At 52.8% G+C, this 23,041-nt stretch overlaps 1 protein-coding gene across 2 annotated transcripts in view; it reads right to left on the bottom strand.

Moving 5' to 3' along the window:
- Grid1 (glutamate ionotropic receptor delta type subunit 1) overlaps positions 1-18,449 on the bottom strand; it is a 748,494-nt gene extending 730,045 nt beyond the window's left edge. For both annotated transcript variants that reach the window (XM_041662801.1, XM_041662802.1), the window contains exons 1-2: positions 17,962-18,449; positions 15,602-15,757 (exon numbers count right to left, since the gene is read on the bottom strand). In XM_041662801.1, coding sequence (XP_041518735.1) covers positions 15,602-15,757; positions 17,962-18,040 — 235 coding nt within the window. In that variant the 5' untranslated portion in view covers positions 18,041-18,449. The remainder of the gene's footprint in view (positions 1-15,601; positions 15,758-17,961) is intronic.
- Positions 18,450-23,041: the final 4,592 nt, after the last annotated feature.

Raw genomic sequence — 23,041 nt, 5'->3', positions numbered from 1 at the left:
AGAGAGACGCCATGCCTCGCTCCCAGGATGAAGCTCCGACCCAGGATGGACTAGGCTAGAATCTCCCCGGTAAGCGCACCTTGGGGTGCTACACACAGATGATTAGAAATGGGCTAAATTAATATGTGAGAATTAGCCTAGAAGAGATTGGGCCAAGCAGTGATTAAATGAATACAGTAGTGTGTTGTTATTTTGGGGCATGAGCTAGCCGAGCAGGCGGCTGGGGTGTTGGGGACGCAGCCCCGCCGCTCTTATTACTACAGGCCTGGCCTATGGCCAGTGCCAATCCGAGAAAGACCATGCTGCGCACCACTGCAGGCGAGGCCACACTGTTGCTCCAGGGCCCCACTAGCACGTCTTTTCTTTGGATTTTCTGCCCGGCTATTATGCTCAATCCAGGGACAGGAGCCGTACCCGAGCCTGGACAGTAAGTTGCACACCTCCAACACTCGAACTGATTTGGAAAGAATTGACTACTCCCTCACCATACAAACAGCAATCATAAGACCCTGAGGAGGTGTATGGCAATAATCCCCCATAATCCCCCTCCTCCCATGAGGAGAGACCTCCCATGAGAGCTTGGCAGGCTGAGCTGGGTAGACAGCAGCCTGCAGCAGCCAGGATGATGTCTAGAAGGAAGCCCATTGGGGGATAGCAGGGGCAAGAGCGGGAAGACGAATATGCTTTGAGGGCCTGAATCCATCCACGCCAGAAGATCACAGCCTGTGGCCTCCTCCTTTACATAGCCTCATAAACATCCCTCCTTGCCTGGCCAGTCTGAGGGCTCCTGATACCTGCAACGCAAAGATGATTAAGAGGGTGTTTTCAGATCCCTATCAGATTGCATGAAATAAAGGGAGGAGTGGGAGAGGGGAATCCTCAGATCTTCAGGGGCATGAGAGGCCCAAACACTCCACCAGCCCAGGATGCCATGGCTTAGCTACCTGCTCCCACAATCCTGATGGGCGCCCTCAACAGCATGTCACCAATTAGGCTCCCTTGGGAAGGGTGCTTCTGGAGCAATGGCCTGCCATACTCAATCATCACTAGGTTGTTAGCACATCTGCAGGTGTTCGGTAAGCTCACCTGGTCCCACAAACACACAAATGCATGTGTGCAGGCTCACGTTTTGTAAGCGTTAGAGACCGAGCCACATAGCAGGGCAAGAGACACGCAGTCCATCTCTGCAGACGTCAGTTTTGCAGAGCCCTGTGAGTCCTGAGTGTGGAGGTCATGGCGCTGGTGCGCGGAGACAGCAAAGGCACTTGCAAGGAGCTGATGGTAACCAGGTGAAATATGATGGAGAGGATAGTGCAGTGTCAATGAGGTAGCTTAGCGCTGGCAGAAGGGAAAGCATTTTCCAAAGAAGCCTCCTGCAGAGTAGAAAATGCAGGGCCCAATGTCCAGGTGGGTAGAGTCAGGGAACACCAAGAAACAAACAGGAGGGGGAACACTCTGCCATTGCTGGTGGGAGTGCAAGCTTGCATAGGCACTCTGGAAATCAGTATGCCGGTTCTCAGAAAACAAGGAATCAGTCTACCTCAATACCCAGCAATACCACTCTTTGGCATTTACCTAAAGGATGCTCAGTCATACCAAGAGAACATTTGCTCAACTATGTTCATAGCAGCATTATTTGTAATAGCTGGAACCTGGAAACAACCTAGATGCCTTTCCACCGAAGAATGGGTAAGGAAAATGTGGTACATTTACACAGTGGAGTACTACTCAGTGGTAAAAAAATGACATCTTGAAATTTGCAGACAAATGAACGGAACTAGAAAAAAACATCCTGGGTGATGTAACCTGGACCCAGAAAGACAATTAATAAGTACTCACGCATAAGCGGATATTAGATATAAAGCGAAAGATAACCAGCCTATAGTCCACAACCCCTAAGAAACTATACAACAAAGAGGACCCTAAGAGAGACATACATGGATCCGCCTAGGAAGGAAAAAAAGACAAGAGCTCCTGAGTAAATTGGGAGCATGGAGGACGGGGGGAGGGTATAAGGGAAGAGAGAAGGAAGAAATGGGAATGGAGAAAAAAGAAAAAAAGAAAACAAACTAGACACTCAGCTGGGGACAGACCACTTGGCCTTGAATGCCAAGCGCAGGTGCTATGCTGAAGTTGCCGGAGCCACAAGGCCTAATCAGACATAGGCATCAGAAAGCTGTCTGGGAGTATGGGCATGTCCATGCCAACAGTGTTTCCTAAGGGGGGGCCACACTGCCCCCGAGTACACTCGATGGTGCCCATTATACCACAGACCTCCCTGTCTTCTCTTTAATGGTACTAATGTCTCGGCAGGAGCTGCGCAGATTATCACAGCAGACCGCAGCCCCAGCTGTGCTCAGGCAGGTTTCTCCAGGGAGAGGACTGATCATGAACACCAGAGGCTGAGGGGAGAGTGCCACTGGTGGCTGACTTTACCTTTGAGTGGGAGAACAGCTCATCAGCTCCTGGAGCACCCAGTGAGGGAGACTCTGGTGGGAACTTGTGGCCAGTGACCCACCATACTCCCAGCTTCCAGGCTGACTGGGCCCAGATATACAGTTGCTCTCCTCCCACCCCCAGCCTAAGTTCCGTCTCCTCACCTAAGAGGAGTGGGCAGGACAGTGCAAGCCACATGTCATATGTAGAGGCTGAAGTTTCTTGGCTTAGGGAACTCCAAAGTCCACCAAAAGGTTACTAGGCTGAAGAGAACCAAGTCCATCTCCTGGCAAACAGGCCCACACGGCAGTACTCTCTCTGCCTATACATGCAGTGTACTTGGACCATGAACTTTCTCACTCCCATTGCTGAGGGTCAGGGGCATCTTCGTGGTGCTTGCTCTTTCTGTGGGACCTCATAAAGCTCCAAGATCAGCCATCAGCTGCTGCCAGAGTTGGAAAAGACAAAAGCAGCTCCCATAGTTTCTCTCCCCCTCAGATCTGGACTGAAGGACCTGGACAAATGGACCTTAGACTGCAGGTGTCTGTGACAGCAAGCTTCCGGGCTGCACGAGTCATATGCCACAGGTCCCCAAGTGGTTCTGAGAATCACAGCAGACACCGGCAGAGGCTGTAGTAAGCACATGTCTGTGTGACCCATCACCCACTTAGGGACCTTCACTGAGCAACCAACCAGGAATCTTGGGATACTTAGCATTAAATGAAACAGACAGTTCTCCAATGCTCTTCACAACTAAATTAATAACTTAATCAGGGGGCAGAGCATGGGAAAAAGGAAAAGAAGACTTTGACAGAGAATTTCCTGTAGTGTAGTGGCATTTCACTTGTATTTTAATAAATAAAACCTTCCTGAGGATCAGAAAAGTAAAACAGTCACACTGGACAGCCTTATATCCCAGCAACCACAATGACATGCACCTTTAATCCCAGTAGCCACACTAGTTGCCATAGAAACTGGGCAGTGCATGACTTTAATCCCAGTGGTGCACGCCTTTAATCTCAGCCCTATAGAGGATTATCAAACAGGAGGAAATATCTCTCAGGCGCAGTCTCATTCTGAGATTCCTGGAGACAGGATCGCCATTTCAGACTGAGGTTGAGGTAAGAGCCAGTGGCTGGCTGCTTTGCTTTTTCTGACCTTTAGATTGAACCCCAATTTCTCTGTCTGAGTTTTTATTAATCGTGCTTCAATTCCCTATCCCCATACTTGGAGGCCCATACTTGAAGAACCAAGTGGAGCCTCTTCAGAGAGATGAGTTAATGCATAGCTAAAGTCTAATGAAGTGTCCGTCATTGAAGATGTTGTAATCACTGCATATGCAAAGATCCTGGGTAGATGCATGCTTGGCCTGTTGGATGGACAGGAAAAGGTCAATGTGGTCACAGTCAAGAAGTGTGACAAGGGAGAAAACAGCAAAGTCAGCCTTGGACAGGGTATTTAAAGGCGCGCTGGCCCCAGGAAAGGGTCTGTATATTCCTATGATAGTGAGAAACCCTTGAAAGGTTTCTGTGGGAGAGGTGAGCAGACTGATTTTTCAGATAGCGTAGCTGCTACATGGACACTGGGCTAAAGGGGAGGGCAGAGAGTGTGAGCACTGAGAGGATGAGCTCAGGAATCCAGGCTAGGGGAAGAATTGTGATGAAAACGAGAGAGAGTGGGGGCAAAAGCAGGGGCTGGGGAGGGACAGCGGGGAGATGGGGAGGGACAGCAGGAGATGGGGAGGGACAACAGGAGATGGGGAGGGACAGCAGGAGATGGGGAGGGACAGAAGGAGATGAGGAGGGACAGTGGGAGATGGGGCAGACAGGAAATGGGAAGAGACAGCAGGAGATGGGGAGGGACAGCAGGAGATGGGGAGGGACAGCAGGAGATGGGGAGGGACAGTGGGAGATGGGGCAGACAGGAAATGGGAAGAGACAGCAGGAGATGGGGAGGGACAGCAGGAGATGGGGAGGGACAGTGGGAGATGGGGCAGACAGGAAATGGGAAGAAACAGCAGGAGATGGGGAGGGACAACCCAGAAGGAGATGCTAACAGGGATGAGCAGGGCTTCTAGGTCGGGCCATGGCTCCAAGCCTTTGTTCTCTGTGCAATGCTCTGTGCTGCCTGCAGTTGTCCAGAGACATTCACTGCAGTTGTCCAGAGACATTCACTGCACATGCAGCTCTGAGCATATGTAAATAGACACCTCCACCCTTCAACAGCACATGCCAAGAGCCCGTGATGGAGCAAGTGCCATCCAGCTGTCTAAGTTGCTTTTCTACTGCTATGATAAAATATCATGACCAAGGTGACTTAGGGGAAAAAAAGGCATTTAATTTGGGGCTCACAGCTCCAGAGGGTTAGAGTCCATGACCCATGAATGCAGGCAGCAAGGCATCCAGCCAGGAGGCAGGGTGCTGAAGCTGTAGCTGAGAGCTCATATCTTGATCCAAAAGCAGGAGGCAGAGAGAGCTAAGTAGGAAGAGCATGAGCTTTTGAAACCACAAAGTCCCTCTATCCCAGTGGCACGCCTCCTCCAACAAGACCACACCTCCTAATCCTTCCCAAACAGTCCCACCAACTGGGGACCAAGTATTCAAATATATGAGCCTATGGGGGCCATTCTCATTCCAACCACACTAGTCCACTGCCCACCACATCCTTTTCCAAAGTAAGATTTTGGATAGGTGCCAAGTGCTACTTGGAAATGTCCATGAGGTTCGACAAGGAAATGACTGAAGTCCCAGGCTCTGCATAACCGTACCGTGTGATTCCATAGAATACACATGAGAGCATAAAGAGACAGACACAGTGCACAGACTCCACTGGGTGCAACATCACTCCTGCTGTGTCTCACACTGTTACTGGTGCAACCCTGTAGTCTATGGTGCGGTGGTCAGTGGCCCAGTGTCAAACCACAGGGGCAGGTCCTGGACACAGCCTACAGAGTGTTCCCATTCCCTTGGCCAGAGAAGGCAACAGAGACTCCCTTGAGGGTGAGCTGGAAGTTGGAAGGAGAGCCAGTGCTCTCAAGGCAAGGGTGAGGTTGGCCAATGTTGAAACTAACTGGGCTCTAACATAGTCAGCGTACGATCCATACTCAGAGCTAAGTGAGCAACTGCAAACACCCCAGGTAGGGGTGTTCAGCACAACCCCCTTCCTTAAAAAGTCCCAGGACCTGAAAACTAGAGACTCAGCCACAGTTGCAGCAGGAGGTGACAACGGGAACCAGCACCCGTTTTAGGCTTCATCATTGTCACTAGAGTGTCCCAAAAGCCAGGGATCATCTCATCTCTCTGCAGAGGTCAGGTGACTTTAGGAGGACAGTAACTATGGCTGGTCATTCCTTGCTGACAGAAACAGACCAGTTCTCTGTTCATTTGGTTCTTAAGACAATCTATTGGCCAAGGTACCACCATCCCCATGTCACAGGCAAAATCTGCGGCTCAGCAAGTTAAGTCCCTTGACGAGTCACATCAGGACTACTGTGCTCTAAGAGGGACATTGACAAATAGCCCGTCAGCAAAAGATACGCACGTAGTACCTGCCAGGCTCCAGGGTCTGAGCCAGGAAAACCTGAAAAGAGCATAGTGACCGCCATTAGATGCTCAAAAGCTGTGGCCAAAAAGACGACCTCAGCATAAACCTGGGTGGGAAATGAGCATCACCCATCCCTGGGGGCTACAGACCATCCACTCCAAAGATGTTCTGCGCCCAATGTCTCATTTGAGAGATTCAGGCACCAAGGCCCTGGGAGGGCAGGGATGGCTGTGGTGGCTGTCACGACATGCCACAGACTGCATGTTTCAAGCACAGCAAATGTTCCCTCACAACTCTGGAGGCTCAAAGCCCAAGATCATGCCAGCATAATGTGTTCTGAGAGGGCCCTTCTCCCGGGTGGTCGATAGGCACCTCTCACCAGATCCTTACAAAACTCTTGACTCGAGTGGTGCCTCTTCTTGCAAGGCACCAGAAGACACACCCAGCCCAGAGCCCAGGCCCAGGCCCAGGCTCAGAGCTGGGCTCAGGGCTCAGAGAGGCACCCAGCATACAACCTTGTCCAGCTAGACAGAAGAAAGTGTGTGACCCCAGGCCAGGAAGAGCCTAAGGGTCAGCCTCTGTAATGAGCAGGAGTCCACCACAGGAGCCAGGCCAAGGAGAAGGAGCACTCTTCCCAGATGCTGACAGTGAGGAAGTGGCCTTTACAAGGCCAGCAAGTTCACTGGTCCAAGTTGGTGTTTCGGGCTTTTATTGCTCTGACAAAACACCTGGCATAGTGAGCTGAGGGAGGAAAGACTTTTTTTTTTTTTTGGTCTATTATTTTCAAGATCTCAGTCTATGGTCACTTGGCTCTGACTCTCCTGGGGCCATGCATGGTACGCTGAAGCATGCTGGTGGTACTGCGTGGAAGAGCTGAGTGGCTCATCTCTAAGCAGGCAGGAGGTGGAGAAACAGGGTTGGAACAAAACCCTCCCATGGACACCATGCTACTGTGACTTCATCCATACTTAAGATCACAGCTCTTAGGATTCAGTCATTCTCAAAAGATCGTACACTGACAACCAAGCCCCACGTATGAGCCTGGCAGGGGTGGGGGGAGTTCAGATACAAGGTTTAACATTCAAGATTCAGATCCAGACCCACCAATTCCCACCATACGAACGTGTATCTGCCTATAGTCAGTTCCTATGGAGCTGGGACAGCCAGGCTCATACCAGGCCCTCTGCACTCTGAGCAAGCGTGGTTACAGTAAGATTAAAATGTCAAGCAAAGATAGCCCAGGCCTGAACAGATGGCTCCCAACTGCCTCCACACAAGCCATGTTGTCAGCACCGACCTCCTTCCCTATTCTCCTGGGACACCCAAGCCACAAGCATCAGCCACCAGATATGGGGCAGAGGCAGCGGCCCACAAAGATGGCACAGTGTAAGGGCTAGAGCTGATCTGGGGACCGCTACAGCAGTCTTCCTTTCTCTCCAGTGGCTGCCCAGTGTCTGGCCCCTAGCATAGGCTTTTAGTACATTTCCCACCACCCTATAGCTGGCCTCTGCACCATCACCCCATCGGCCATGTGGGAAACAGAGCCACAGCTGAGCATGGATGGCAGCCCCAGTTCACCTGAAGGAGTGCTACCTGTCAGCTTCCAGGCTGCTATCTATTCTGGGATGGCGTAGAAGAGCCAGGCAGAGCACAGCTGTGAACAGGCTCAGGGCAGGTGGCGCTGCCCCTGCAGGCGCTGGCTGCCAGGGTGGGCTCTGGCAAAGACAATGTGAAGGCAGCACACTGGAAAGACAGGATGGCCATGGCCAGTGTCCCTGATGCCAGAAACCATTTAGTGATGGAAGAGAGAGTCCCAGAGAATGGGACACTGACAAGCTGTCAGAGAGGCCAGCACCCCCAGAGAAAGGGCTGTCACCGGGCAGCAGCAGGTTAATGTTAGAAGCCAACTTGACAGAATCTAGAATCACTTGGGAGATGGGCCTTTGGGCATGCCTGAGAGGGACTGATTTGATTTTGTTAATTGATGTGGGGAAATCCTTTTTAGTCGTTGGTGGGACTTGTGCTATATAAGCGAACAAGCCAGCCAGCATGCATTTGCTGCTCTCTTCAGACACAGAGCCACATGACTCGAGCTCCTGTCACTGTGGCCTCCCCACCATGACAGACTGTAAAGTGTAAGCCAGAACAACCCTTTCCCCATAAGCTGACTTTGTCAATATTATATCACAGCATAGGAAAAGAGGGGACAGGCCCAGTGGCTGAGATTATAGAAAGTCCAGTACAGGCATGTTACTGATGGTGGTCAGGCCTGAAGCAGGATCATTTTTTCATGTGTGTTTTGTTTTGTTTTATTGTTATATAGAACTCTGCAGTTATCGTATTCATATGCCTCGAGGAATGATTCAATATAGCTGATCACACAAGGCATTACCCAAACATGTTTGTACGAGAACACTTAGCCTTCCGTGAGAATACAATGGGACTCCGTTAACTATACTCCCTGCCCTGGACGCCAGAGCTCTTGAACCTATTCTTCTTATTCAACTGGATTTATGTCTCTTTGCATCAGCATCTCTCCATCTCCTCCAACAACCTCTCACAAGCATGACCCTGGGTAGAAAATTCAAAAGAAGTTGCATCTAGGTATTGGATTAAATTGGACTAGAAATGTTTTTAGAAGCAACGCAGACCCAACATTTTAACTTTTGAGTCAACTCTTTTCTAGAGAGCTGAGTTGGCCAGCTTTGTGATGTGACAAAAAGCCTGGTGTAAACAGTCTAGAAGGAGTAGGGTTTGCTAGGGTCCGCAGTTGGCCTGTTGCTTTCCGGGCTGGGGTGAGGCAGCGCCTCAGGCTAAGAGCACATGGTGAAGCTACTCTGCTCACCTCCTGCACATGAAGTGAAAAAGGGAGAAAGAACGGAGAGACCAGTTTTCTCTTTGAGAGCACACTCTCAAGCACTGAAGATATCCCACTTGACCCCACTTCTTACAGGTTCCACGAGCCCCCAGAAGCACTGGGCCTATGGGGGGGGGGGGCATTTCCTACACAAATTGTGAACAGGGGTGAATGACTAAGAGGAAAGACAACAGCGCTGAAAGAACAAAGTCTGGGTCCTAACCTGGCAACTACAAGATATTAACTGTCTCTCTACCCTGCCTGCTCCTGCAGGATGTGGCTTCGAGTACCGAGGGACAGTCAGAAAGGCCTCCAAGAAAATCCTGGAGAAACGGCCCCCAGTGTCACTGTGTGAGCTGGAGGATGTCCACACACATGTGCCTCAACAGTTGAGAGGCAGCATGGAGAGCCTCGCTAGACTGTGGCCTCCGGCTCCATACCGGCCATAAGACCCCCTCTGACTAGCTGTCGGGTAAGACCCACATGGCAATCTGGAGATCAGGGCAGGAAAAGGGAGAAAACATGGGGAGATGGTTGGGGCACACACATAGCCTGTAAGATTACAAAGAGTATGGACTCACATGCATGCCCTTAGATATGTGTGCTCACATGTATGCTGGCATGTATGTATGTGCCCAGGCAGTGAAATGTTCCCAGTGAACGCTAAAGCCTGGGAGAAAAGCCCTGGAGGAATCCAGGGAGGGGATTACACAGTTTCTGGTACCTAGCCAGACTCTAACGAGGAATCTTGTGCACCTGCCGTCTTGGCACACACTTTCAGGGTTGAAGCATCACTGGAAACAGTGCTGAGGGGACAGAAAAAGTATCTCTCTCTCTCTCTAGGCCCAGGGCACCAAAGCAACACTGAGAACCGCAAGAGCTTTAAGCAGCATAGTGGAAGGTGGGAGCTGGAGGGTGAGCCTCTGAGAAAGAGACATTCTGGGAGGAAAGGGGGCGGGGACCTACAACGTGGCTAGTCCAATAGAAGCTTCCTTCATGCACTTCCTTAAGTACAAGCAGCTTCTTCCAGGACCGAAGGGGAGCCACATGTCATCCCAGAGCACGGGTGAATACGTAGAGGCCCCACAGGCCCACACTGTGATACCTGCAGAACACCTCTGTGGAATGAAAATCCAGGCACGCATCCCAAGGTAGGCGAGCCAGTCTGGGTGACACTAGGGACACAGCGAGAAGGCAGCAAGCACTGCGGAAACCCGACGAGATGGAAAGAAAGCAGAGAGCCACAACACGCTCGGGACACAACAGGCACACAGAGACATCCGTGTCCTTGTCAGCAGAACTGGGACTGTGCTGGCTGTATGGCACGGGAGAATATAGACTACCGATAGAGTTAAGTTTTCAAAACAGCTAACCTTAAAATAGGGATGTCACTCTTGATTATCCCTGGAAGAGAGATGGGGTCAGACGATATTACGTGAAAAGGAACTAGCTCACTATTGTGAGCTTTGGAGAGGGTCTTGGGGCCCAGAGCTAAGAATGAAACAGCATCGGGGACATGGAAAAGGCAAAGACACAATTCCGTCCCAGGGTAACCAAAAGGTACCATCCTTGCCAACACCTGGGCCTTAGCCTGATGAGTTCGTGTCAGTCTTGGGACCTGCAGAGTTATGAAATGATAAATGTGTGCTGTTTTAACCAACTAAACATGGGGTGAAAACGGTCTGTTCCTAGAGAAAACGAATACAGCTGAGTAGTGCAGGGGTGGCAGAGCCTAGACACACCTCTCTGATGGCATGAATGTCACTCTCACTCAGCGCACCTGGCAAAGCCTTCAGTATCTTGAAGAAGATGCCCTCAGGGATGCCAGGATGTAGCCTCAGTGAACCCTGCAGTTCTGAGCAGAAGTAAGAGAGGAAGCAGTGGTCAGCGAAGAGGCCCACTAGCAGGACACACCACCAGTGTGGCAAAGCGAGGGCCAGATCACCCAGGAGGAAGGTGAAGGGGCAAGCTTGCCAGACCTTCAGAAATGGCTATCTACGAATTTCTGTGTCTTTAAATCGCATTCTCTCATTCTGTCAACAGTAATCTATACTTAGAACACTTTAGCTTTTTTGGTTTTTTTTTAATGTGGTATTAAGCTTTGGGCTCAGAGCCTCACATGTAGGTGAACACCCCACCACATCCCCACTCTTGATTTTGTCTTCCCCCACCACCCCCTCTTCTCTTTTGAAACAAGCAAGGTCTCATGTAGCCCAGGCTGCCATTAAAGTCGCTTTGCAGCTGAGGATAAACTTGAACTTCCAATCCCCCTGCCCCTACCTCCCAAATGCTCGTAGTAAGGGTGTGCATTCCCACACCTGGTTTGTGTGGTGCTGAGGGTCAAACCCAGGGCTCTGGGCCCGCGAGACAAGCGCTCCAGCCACTGGGCTGCGCCCCCACCCCTTTACCTTGTCTTTTTCTTGTGCTTCTGGTAACTAAGAATATCGTCTCACATCGTTTGCTCTACCTCTCCCTTAAACTGTTATCTTTCCTTGATGTGACAGATACAGCTACAGCGTATCCAACGTCTCGCATCTTTTCCTCACAGTAAAAGATAATTCTGTAAAAGAAGACTCGGGTGCAGCCCGTTCTTTTATGCATTTACATAATCTTCTGCTTGAGCAGGCACTGAAAAACAGTATGACTTTTTCAACAAATTAGTATCTTTTTCTCCTATTTGTCTTGTAGAGCGGGTTAATGCAAACTTCAACAACCAAAGACGCAACATTTTAGAGCCTTAACTGTTCCACGGTGTTGTTTATTAATTTTAGAGCTTCATAAAGCACATATCCTACATACTATCCTAAGACAGTGCTCATAAGGAGTTTGTAGGATCATTCCGATGAGATCATAGGAATAAATCTTATGGCCAGCACATCCATCCAAGGAGAGTTTCTTGTTTTCTTCAGAAATACTTAAGGATGCATATCTTTGCATAAATAGTACCATTTCTGTTTTTTTTTTTAAAAAAAAGTGCATGTCGGCACATGCAGGCACTAGAAGAAATGTTTACAATTGGTTCATGGAGGTTTCAGAAAAAAGCCAATAGTATGGAGCATGAAACACAATGAGAGCCCTCATCATTCATAAATACAAAGGAAGAGAAAAGATAGAAGAAAATAATGCAGTAGGGTTCAGGAGGATTCCGCTCTGCTCCTTGCTGTTCTCCACCCCTTCCACGTTTTATATAATGAGCATGCACTGGCCTCTTTCTTTCTCACGTTTTAATAGTAATCCATGTTCATTGTGGCCATGCATTCCTTTTATAACTGGGGGGGGGGGTAGTAAAAGCTGGAAATGAAAAGGTCATTCAGGGTCCTCTCTCACAGCTTAGAAAACTATGTAGTTGAAAATATCAACAGCCTGAAGAGATGCTGAGGAAAAGCCAGCCAGAGCTGGGTCAGAGAACAGGGAGGGAATTAGTGTTTACTGAACACCAACCTCGGGCCTTATACAGGCAATTTATACACGTCTCATCTCATTTAATCCTCCCAATAATCCCAGGAGGCAGAGACTACAATTATTCCCTTTTAACAGATCTAGAAACAGAAGCTCGTCACAGGGCCAAGACTCCCCCAGGTCATGCGGTGAGCGAGGCAAGCTCTCATCTTTGGGCTCCAGCAATCAGGCCCCCATCTCTGGGTCGGGGTGCTGCCTCTCAAATTAAAACAAGGCAGCATTGCTCCAATCCCAGATCCCTTGGGACACACTGGGCACCTGTGATAAAGACTGAATCCCAGCATGCCCTTGTTCTCCATGCAGGAAGTGTCCAAGCTATGGAGAAAAGGCTGGAGTATCCACCCAGCATGACCCGGCAATCACCCCCATAGAAAAGCAAGAAAGGAGACCCAATGAACTGAATGCTTGCTCCATAAGCATTAGGCAAAGGGGAAAAGGCTGCTAAGCAATGCTCAGTTTTTCCCAAGGCATCCACCGATAGCTCCTTCCTTTCCTTGTAGGTACCCAGGAGCTATCCAAGGCCATGAGATGGATAACAAGATAGATTTCAGGCCATGCCACTCCCAAGGTTGAAAGTGCATGCCAGTTTTAACCAGCATGGACCAGCTCAGCAACAGCACCTGCCCAGTGTTTCTATACAGAGAAACCAGGGACCCTCATCATCTCACTCCCTCATTCCAGATGTGCAGAAATACTCCCATACCCTTCTGAGACTGCCAACTTGCCATCCTTGGAAGCAGAGACATTCTTCCAGTTACACAAATAAAGTAAGTAACAACCATTAAAAAGGGGCGGGCTGAACCAGTAAAAGGCCCTGGCTAGAGCCTTTATTGGCAGGACAAAGTTGTTTTGGGGGTTTGAAGGTCAAATGGCACAAAGCTGTGTTTTGTTTATTCTTCAAATTGTTCCGTTGGTTAACAAGTTAAAAACCAAATGTGACAGCCAAGTGTGGTGGTGGAGTCAGGGTCACCTATAGGCCCAGCATTCAAGAGGCTGAAACAGGAGGGCAGCCTGAGCTATGCAGCAAAGCCCTGCCCGCAAGAGCATCCAGTTCTACCCTGAAGTGCAGACTGGAGGCTTCTCTTTACAAAATAGATACATGCAGAAATCTAGAACTTTTCACGCCAACAGGGCACTAATCAACCGAAGCTGTGTTACAGCTGCTCCTTGACACAAAGATGACCTCTCCTGGGGGCGGTTCACCTATGTGTGTGCATCCGGCCTCAGGGTAGAACCTATGTAAGACCAGCACCGTCAGTCCCTGGGGTGCGTCTGGTAGAGATGGCTGTACTTCACTCGGGGGCACAGTGAAAGAGCAAAGGATGCCTTACACTTTTGTTTACAGCAGACAGAGAGCTGTCAGAAGCAACAGCCTTAATAGGGGTACTCCTGTCCTATAAGGGACACAGGCAGGGGCCCTGAGGAACCATGACGACAGCACGCAAAAAGTCTGAGGTCAGAGGGCATCTGGAGACAGACGGTGGGATGAGGTCACACAAGAAGGACAGGGACTCCCCCATGCCTCTACTTCAGAGGACTTAAGACAACAGACATCTGCCAATACCAGAAGCAGCAGCTCTTACTGTTGTATGTGTGTGGATGTTTTGCCTGCACATATGTACTTACCAGCAAAGGCCAGAAGGGGGCGTCGGATGCCCCTGGAACTGAAGTTACAGGCAGTTGTGAGCTACTATATGGGTGTTGGGAATCAAATCAGGGTCCTCTTCAAGAGCAGGAAGTGTTACTGACTACCATACCACATCACCAGCCCCAGCAGTTTTCGGAATAAACAGCACCAGTCACAACCACCACCATAGCTCAGCACTTGGGACTGGAGATGTGAACAATTCAAACGTCCTTCATACTTTGAGCCTTACAGTCAGGCAGTCCCTCCCCAAGGGCTGGCCACCTTTCCATCCTTTGCTGCACCTACAGCCAGGAGGCCCTCAGAGCCCTCCATGCTACAGTAAGATCCCAGCACTAGCTATAGCCTGTATCCCTCACCGACTCACCTCATTTTTGAAGGTACCTGGAGACTGGCAGACAGTATGCAACCCCAAGGTGACAGGAAGACCCTCGGCCCAGCAAGTCCAAGGAGAGATGGGCAGCAGAGTTCTCAGTCACCCCACCCCCTCCCTACCCCACAGTCCTGCCAGTTCTGGGAAGACGTCCCTGCATGCTGCGCTTCCAGCTGTACCCTTGTGTCCTCAGCACTTCAGGGCACTGGCGCCACAGCGGAGCCCTGCTTGTGGTAAACAAGGCAAAGAGGAAGAAGAGCGTGGCTGAGCAGCAGTAAGGTCCTTGACCGGGAATCAACAGCACGAGAGAAGGAACACTTCCAGAGCAGTCAGCCAAGGAGGAGCGAGGGAACGCACAGGGAGGAAAAGGCAGAGGAAGCCGCTGCCACTAATGCACCCGAAGAAATCAGACAAGAGTCGCCTGCCAATGCTGAAAGCCGCGGCCCCCATTGTTTTAGGTGTATGTGTGTTTTGCCTGCACAGAGCTAAGAACACTCCATGAGTGCAGGTACCAGAGAAAGCCGGCAAAGGGTGATGGTCTCACTGGCTGCCCACCTGTTGCCCCTGCCTCGGAGTCTCAGCAAGATGACTGCAGGGAAATACAGCTGCAGCGGCCAGCCTGCTAAGATTTTTCCTGTCATCAGACCTAGTCCAGCTCTTCTCTTTTCCTGAGCAAACAGCGCCCACCTCCGGTCCAGGCAGCAACGCCTCCCTAGGCCCGCAACGCAGCCCGGCAAAGAAACCGGCTGCTTCACACACAGTGGAGCCAGGCAGAGAGGAGAGAAGCCGAGGGCCCGCAGGGCTGAAGCTCCGAGGCCCCACAGGCTGTGCAACCGCGCCAGCCAGGCTGTGCGACTGACAGGGCTTACAGGACAAGCTCCGTGAGCCGAGCTCCTGTAGGCTGCAGGCCACAAGAGGCTTCTGGGGAGGTGCACGAGACACAGGCACGAAGACACACCCACCCACAAACACGCGAAAAACAAAGCTGACCCTGAGCCACGCGCCTGATCAGCGGCTCACACACGCACCCATTTATCCGCACAGTTCTGCCAGGAGACCCGCTTGCAGTAAGTACATAGAGGCTTTTCGCTTGCCCTGACAGTATGGAGCCGCCCTATCTTGCTAGGCCTGGGAGGACACGCCACCACGCCTGGCATAGCAGCAGGCAGACCTGGCGCCTAGGAGATTCTGCACAACCGACTGGGTAGCAACTCTGCCTGGACCCATTGCTACTCGGCCTCACTGGCTGCAGCCCAGTGACTCATGCATGGGCTCAGTGGCCACTCACCTTCCTGCACTGCCTGGAACGGGTTATTGGCCTCGATGACCTTGATGGAGTAAGTGATCTTCTCACTCTGCAGGATGTCATCATTGAGGCTCAGGTCTGATACAGCCAACTGGAACACCCTGTCGTCCTTGGCTGCGTTCTCCTCGAAGATGGCACCTGAGGGAGAAGAGGGGTCAAGACCAGGCCTGGAGAGGAACCCTTCCCACCTTACTTCCATCCTAGGATGGGGGTATTGCCTGGACCACTGGGTACCAAGTGGTGGGAGGATTGAGCTAGAATGTTTATAATGCTTTTTTGAGACAGATTCTCCTTCCATAGCCCTAACTGGACTTGAGTTCACGGTGATCCTCCTGCCTCAGCCTTCCCAAGTATTGTGATTACAGGCATGCACCATCAGTCTCAGTTCAGGATTCTGTTTTGATTGGGTAATTTAAAGACCTCCCTATGTAACCCAAACAGGATATGCTCCCCTCCCCACATCAAACACGTGCGCACAGTTAACATGAGTTACACCTGCATATCCTTCACGCTACCATCAGGTCACATGTGCTTCATAACCAAAGCATCACATGTCCCAGTCATGCCCCACACAGAAGATGTGGCATGCTGAGGTAGCCTCCCGCTCAAATGCACCTGACATGGTCCCATAAATCCCATCCCCAGGAGCCAAAGTGAATTCTCCAAGAGGAAACGTCCCCAGACCAATCCCAGTAATGAAGTGGTGCTCCTTTTTTCTTTGCATTCCCTGATGAATGCAGAAGTGAGACTGTGGTCCACAGTTTGCTCTCCTGCACCAAGGGTTTTTTCCTTTAGGCATACACAAGGAATTGATAACCAGTATCTTGAATGGTCGAGATGTTGCATGTGTCTCTGCTCTGGTCTCTCACTTCCTCTTCCTGTATGTCTGGAGGGGTGGGGCTGTATCCTATACCCCCAAACCTTCTGATCTAGCAGTGTTGAGAGTCCCAGAAGAAACCACTCTTAAACAGTCGGTCATTCTAGAAGCTAGGATGGCTCCTCCAGAGCTCCGGCTGACCTGACGCTTTCACTGATCCTGCCCTTACAGTGGAGATCAGTAGGATCTGATCTGGGATCCCCACCCCAGCCCTTTTGCCACGTGCCAAGGGTCGCCGAGGTCCTATTGCTTGGCTAATTGCTCTGGAGCTGAGAGCTGGGTAGAAGGGCTCAGCTCCTGGATTCCACACTACACTGGAGCCGCAATGCTGACCGCGAGACCCACGCCGACTCCTGGGCGGGAAGCAGGTTTAGATCCTGGCCCGTCCCCGGAGGGAAGCGTTGCAGCCCTTGGAGTAGGGACTTGGTCCCTCATCACCTCTTTCTGCCCCGCGGGTAACATCAGCCACGTTTTCTCACACCTCCCAACCCCCAGTTTGTCCCTGTTCGCTGGTCTTTCCCAACTTCCGGAAAGGCGACTGCGGAGGAGCTCCCCCAAAGCGACCGCTGTCAGTCCCCCAACCATGCCCAACTTCTCTCAAGACCCCAGTCATTCTGCTCCTAACTCCCACCACTACCCCTCCTCTGATCGCCCCTTCCTTTGCTTTTCATCTCCTTCCTCTCCATCTATCTCTTCTTGCTCAGCGCCCCCAACCCCACGGCCCACGCTCCTTCCCTCCACCCCACCACCCAGACTGTATCTGTATGCTGGCCCCAAGACTTAGACCAGGCAGAAACTCTGAAACTGTCCAGGATTGAGCTGCAGTTGTCACAACCAGAAACACACACACACACACCGAGAGCTACAACAGACACACACCGGGGAAACAGGCAAGCACTGTGTCCACTCTAACAGGCTGGCAGAACGCGGTAGTCGCACTAACACACTCTCGGATGGCCCCACACACCCCAGCGCCCTCTCACAGTGACACCAACACCGTGCCAGGTGCACACACACTGGCACGTTGACAGCACCCATCCACAGTCACACATGGTTCCGTTTTGGCCTCTTTGATCTTGCCCTGCCAACTTAGCTAGCCCCCAGCTCTGTTCGCCCCTGGTCCCAATGCTCAGGCTGTGCCTCAGGGCCCAGCTTGCCGACGGTCCCGCTAGGGGCACGCATCTCGACAAGCGTCTATTCCCGGGTTCCCCGCTGCCGCGGCCCTAAGTGTCGGCAGAGGCCGCGGGGCCCCGCGCACTGGCAGGAGCCCCAGGGAGCAGCGAGGTGCCCGCAGGAGCGCCGAGCGGCAGAAGCACAGCTCCTCCGCGGGGCGGCGCGGGCCTTTAGGGGACCACCGCCTGCCGAGCCCTTCGGCCCGGGGAACCGACAAGTTTGGACGCCGCGCATCAACGTCTCTATTGGGGGGTCCCCGCCCAGCCTCGGCCCGTCCGTCCTCCGAGCTCACCGATGTGGATGATGGAGTCGGCCCGCACCGTAACGCACTGGCATATCCAGGGAAGAAGCCACAGCGTCAGCGCTTCCATGTCCCCCGGGCGCGCGGCTCATCCGCCCGGGCCCGGGGCGAGGCCGAGGGCAGCGCGGAGCGGGGAGGCGCGGGTCCCGGTGCAGTCCCGGGCCGCTCCCCGGGAGAGCCGAGCCCGCCCGTGCGTCTTCCCCCGCGCTCCCGCCCCTGCGCCCTGCGCCCGCCCCAGCCCAGCCCAGCCCAGTGCTCTCGGGCTCCCGCGCCGGCTCCGGTTGCGGTTGCGGCGGCGCTCGCAGCCCGAGCCCAGGCCGGCGCGGCGGGGGCGGCCCGCGGCTGTGGCGGCGACGCTTTCAGCGGCTCGAGCGGCTCTGGGGTAGGCAGAGGCAGAGGCGGCGGCGGCGGCCCGGCCCGAGCGGCGGCTCCGGGCTGGCTGTGTGTCTGAGCCCAGGCAAGGAGCGAACTGCGGAGGACGCCCCCTCCCCTCCCCCTCCCCCTCGGCGGCGCTCCCCCTCCCCTCCCGCCCGCCTCTCTCCCCTCCGCCCTCCTCTCCACCACGTGACTGCGGAGCCTTAGCCTCGCCGCGCGCGGCTTGCTCGCTCGTTGCTTGGAGGGGGCGCCCGGTGCTCCGTGCTCTCCGCCGGGGGATGCTCCGAGGCCGGTACCGCGGTGGGGACCTGACCCGTCTGCGGCGAGAAGAGGCTTGGCCGTGCGGGCCTGGTCTCAGGGTTCGCGGGAGAAACGGGGGAGGCACGGCCACTGATTGCCCTCGAGGAGGTGGGGGTCTCAGAGCTTTCTGGCGATGGGGGACTTCAGCCGAGTCTGCAGTGGCCGGAATGGACAGGCGCTCTCGGAACCGGACCCTCGACTTTGGCAGCCTGCAGATAGACCACAAGGCCCGGGGCACTGAGCCAGGCACCAGGATGCTAGCGGGCTGGTGGCGGGCTCGAACCCTAGCTGTCCGTGCAGACTTCGGCGGACATCCATCCCCCGCCCCCAGGGCGGTGCACTGCGCCGGGAGTCGGGCAGGAGGCTCGGACTCTGAAGCCCAATTCATGGCCGGAAACCGGCGCAGCCGTGACCGCGGCGCCTGGACGTGAGGAGCCTTCCAAGCGGACGGCGCACTCAGACAGCGACCCTGCACGAAGCCTTCTAGGGCGAGCCCGGGCGGAGAGCCCGCTGCCAGCCGCGGAAGCAAAGCCGGACTCCCGCCGCCTCTGGGTGCCCTGCCTCTAGGCGAACCTCCATATAAAGGGTGAAACTGCTGAGGGACCGAGCCAGGGAGAGGGATCGAGCTAGCCGGGCTCACAATCCTCTCCCCAGGTTCTAGTTGGACTGAGCTCCACTTAACATACCCAAGATTTCAGGGAGACAGTGAAACTGGCCTGGCAGAACTGGGCGCCAAGATAAGCGCTGGGTTCGAGGGACCAAGAGAGACTGGGCTGCAGCCTGGTCTAGAGCTCCCAGCACCGTGGGAAAGCTAGACACCCACATAGGCCAGAAAAAGATTTGGAGAGGACTGTAGAGGAGCTTCAGGCCTGGGCTCTGACCTAGCTTGAAAGTAAAGGTAGCTGTAGCTTCCGGGAGGAGATGACAGTTAGGAAAGGCTACCAAGGGAGGAGAGGCTTGCAGGCAGGCGTTCCATGCTGCTAGTGAGCCAAAACAGGAAGAGAAGAAAGAATTGTGTGGGGAGTGTACATTTGTGTGAGTGTCGAGCTGCCAGCCACTGAGTTATCGCCGACAAATTCTGCTTTAAAGGGGTTGGGTGTGGATGCTGTTCAGAAGGGCCAGGGGGGTGCTGGACGCTGTTAGGCAATACCTCAGCAGAACAGAGGGGAAATGGGGCGGCAGGAACAGCAAGGAACACTGTTCTGTGATGAGGGGGGCCTGGTGGGCAAAAAGAGAGAAATGACCACCACAGCTGCAGGTGGGAGTGTGGGATGCAGGGCCCAATGTGGTTCCACACAACTGAGTTCTACAGGCAGCAAGCCTTAGGGCCCTGAGGTGGGAGGGGGGATGCCCATCCCGCTGGTCCAAAATCCCCTTGTCTCCAGTTTCCAGCCTTGCGAAGTACCAGCATTCCCTGGCTGAAAAGCTGTAGGAAAGTGGGAATTAAAGTCTCATCGGCTTCAGTATTTAGCAGTTTAGTTCCTGTGGGGACCGACCAACTCCATGGTGGGAAGTGTGGCAGAGTCACCGCTTAGAGTCTTCAAAGGTCAAAAGGTCAGGAATAGCCCCCGATCATCTCCATGTTCCAGTCACAGCAGTGTGCAAGCAGGGTGAGCATGGGGTACACCCACTCGGGTGTTATCTCGGTCTTCTTGAGTTATTCCTCGCTACACAAAGCTGTATTCGTGGAAATCAAGAGTGAGTGGATGAGTCCTTCCTTGTAGCTCAGAACTTGCCTCCGGGAACGTGTTCTTCAGTGATGCTGATTCTAACTACATTTATATAGCACGTGTCCCGTGAAGACCTGGGCTCAGCCCTCCTTTCCTTCCTAGGAGGTAGAATTTTACACACATGGAGACTGAAGAAGATGGTAGCCATCAGGTCTGTCCACTAACGTACTGCTGGGAGCCCCGCAGTTGGCCACCAGAGCTGCGGGGGGGGGGGGGGGGAATGCGCAGGCAAAGAGAGAGAGGCCACAGGTGTCTACTTGGAAGCCACAACCATTGTGATGGTCACTACTGAAACATAAATTTCTCCTTTGTCCTTTGCCGCTCTCATTCCAGCCCATAGCACCTGAAATCCTGGCCTTCCCTGTGGCCTGTCACCCTGGCATAGGCCTGAGGAGCTGCCTGCCCAAGTAGAGCCACCGCTGACCAGACCCAGCCCAGGTGGCTTCCTAACCATGCTCTCTCCCAGGGAGCTACCCAGACTACCAGTGATCCTGCATCTCTCTCCTAGCACAGCACAGCTGGCTGGAGCTTGCTGGCGCATGCCAACCAGACTTGCTGGAAGGGTGCAGCTGGCAGAGACCCCTGCCAGCCCAAGGAACCTACCGGTTTAGATATGGGCACCCAGCTCCCTTGTGTGTACAGAAAAGAGGAGAGGAAGAGACCCAAGTCAAGCCATGTTGGGGTCAGCCGGCATCTAGGAAAGAGTGCTACCCCACAGGCTCCAAAGAACCTGCTCACCAGTAGGACCTGAGCCCAGGAGATAAGTCCTCCATACCCAGTTTTCTACTGTTGCTTTGTTTTTGTTTATGTTTGTTTGTTTATTGAGGCAAGGTTTCACCATTGCAGCTTACACCACCCTTGAATTTGAGATCCTCCTTCTTCAACCCCCAAGATGGGATTCCAGGTGTATGCAGGATACTGGGGTATACCCCAGACTTTTTTTTTTTAAGACACTTATTGCTTATTTCCTCCATTGCCTCTGCAGCCGCCTGGCACATCTGTTGAATGACAATGATCCAACTCTGCTTTGTCTCCTTTACCCTTCTTGCCAACCTCTTTCGTCTCATTTTTAGTGCTTATGTTTATTGGATCTTCTTTTATAAGACTGTAATTTTTTGTTTGTTTTCCCTCTTAGTCGTTCTCTTGAGTTTTTGCTTTCAAATTTTCCAGGCCAGCAATCTCTGGTCTTGCTTACTCCATGGTTCGAAGCTTCATTGATTTAGTCTTTGCCTTTGTAGAGGAGAAGAATTTGGGTGAAGGAAGTGCAGCTGAGGTTAACCTCCCCATAGCAGGATTCTAAGCCACCAGGGCAGGACACGCTGGGCTGGCTTCTGCCTGCACCTCTGACACCCTTTAGAAGGCATTGTCAATAATACAGGCTTCACCGCGGCTGGCAGACCAGGTGGGGAAGGGCTTCATCTTGTTGGAGTCACATGCCATGGGCCAATGAGGAGAAAGAAGATCATACTATGTGTGAGCGAACCCAGATGGGAGCACCTCTTCTTTGTAAGGAAAATACCTCCCTCTGGCCCAGCACACAGTCACCAACCTGGAGCACAGGACAAGAGACTGCGATTAGAACCAACCAGTCCAAAAGGTTACCTGGGGGTGGGAGGGAAAAGCAGGCTAGAACCCCAGATCACTAACCAGAAAGGGTGCACTGGACAGAAGGGCGGCAGGGCCACACCGCCACTCGGGCCATCTAGGGTTCCCACAAAAACACTCTGGGACTTCTTCGTCCTCTGGACCCCAGGGAGATCCTTCCCTTCCTTGAGGCCTTCCAAAAGTCTGATGAAGAACAGTGGAGTTTGCACAGTGCTGTGTCGAGTTGGAGGAACAATCACAAGGCAGTGAGGCTTGGGCCCCCCCAGACACGCCCTTCCGAGCTATCGTCTCAGCCTGAGCCCTCTGGAACAACAGCGTTTGCTTCCTTCCAAATCAGAGGCTCTGCAGTCTATAGACTTATGTCATCTCCAGAGCAGGCTCAGGCTCCTGGGGTCTCCTGCTGCCATTCAGACCTTTGAGGTCACAGTCCCCGAGGCCGTCTAAGCCTAAACACTGGCGTATCCCCTCCTGATTACTTTGCTGCCTCTCCAGCTTCCCAGTAACAATGCCTAGCACAGCTTCCCCACTCTTCCACCAGCTCTGAATCTGCAACTCTGCCCTTTTGTAAACTTTGGGGCCATCTCCCACCCAGGTGGTTGGCAGAACTACCTGGCAGAAACCTGAACCCTAGCCCGTCTGTCTACTTCAGATCCCAAGTCAGACCCCAAACCCACATCAGGCATGGCCAGGCCAACCCAAAACAGAGAATGCACCAGAACTCAGCCCTTACCACTGCTGCCCAGGCCTCCTCTTACAACTCTAAGGATCTGTAGACTCTAACCAGACCATGACTCAAGTCCAGAATGTCAATGTGTGTTCTAGACGGGAAAGGAAGAGGGGTTAGGAAAAGAAGAGCAAGGGATGGAGTCCAAATTGGAGGGCATTAGGATGGAAGTTGCCAGAATGGTGATAGTGGGAGCTAGAGAAGCCAGATACACTCCCTCCTAGATACACTTCTACAGAGCAGACACCCTGGGTGGCCTGATGGCTGCAAAGACCCATAGCTTGGTATCTTCAGTGGGCATCTTAGGAAAGGCAAGGGCCACTGATTGCCAAAAGAG

This window comes from Microtus oregoni, unplaced genomic scaffold (genome assembly GCF_018167655.1).
Source record: "Microtus oregoni isolate MIOR12 unplaced genomic scaffold, Mior012 000013F_ref0000133, whole genome shotgun sequence".
In the NCBI taxonomy this organism is placed as follows: Eukaryota; Metazoa; Chordata; class Mammalia; order Rodentia; family Cricetidae; genus Microtus; species Microtus oregoni.
The sequence above is the reverse complement of the archived record's forward strand: the minus strand, read 5'-3'. Positions and strand labels throughout refer to the sequence as shown.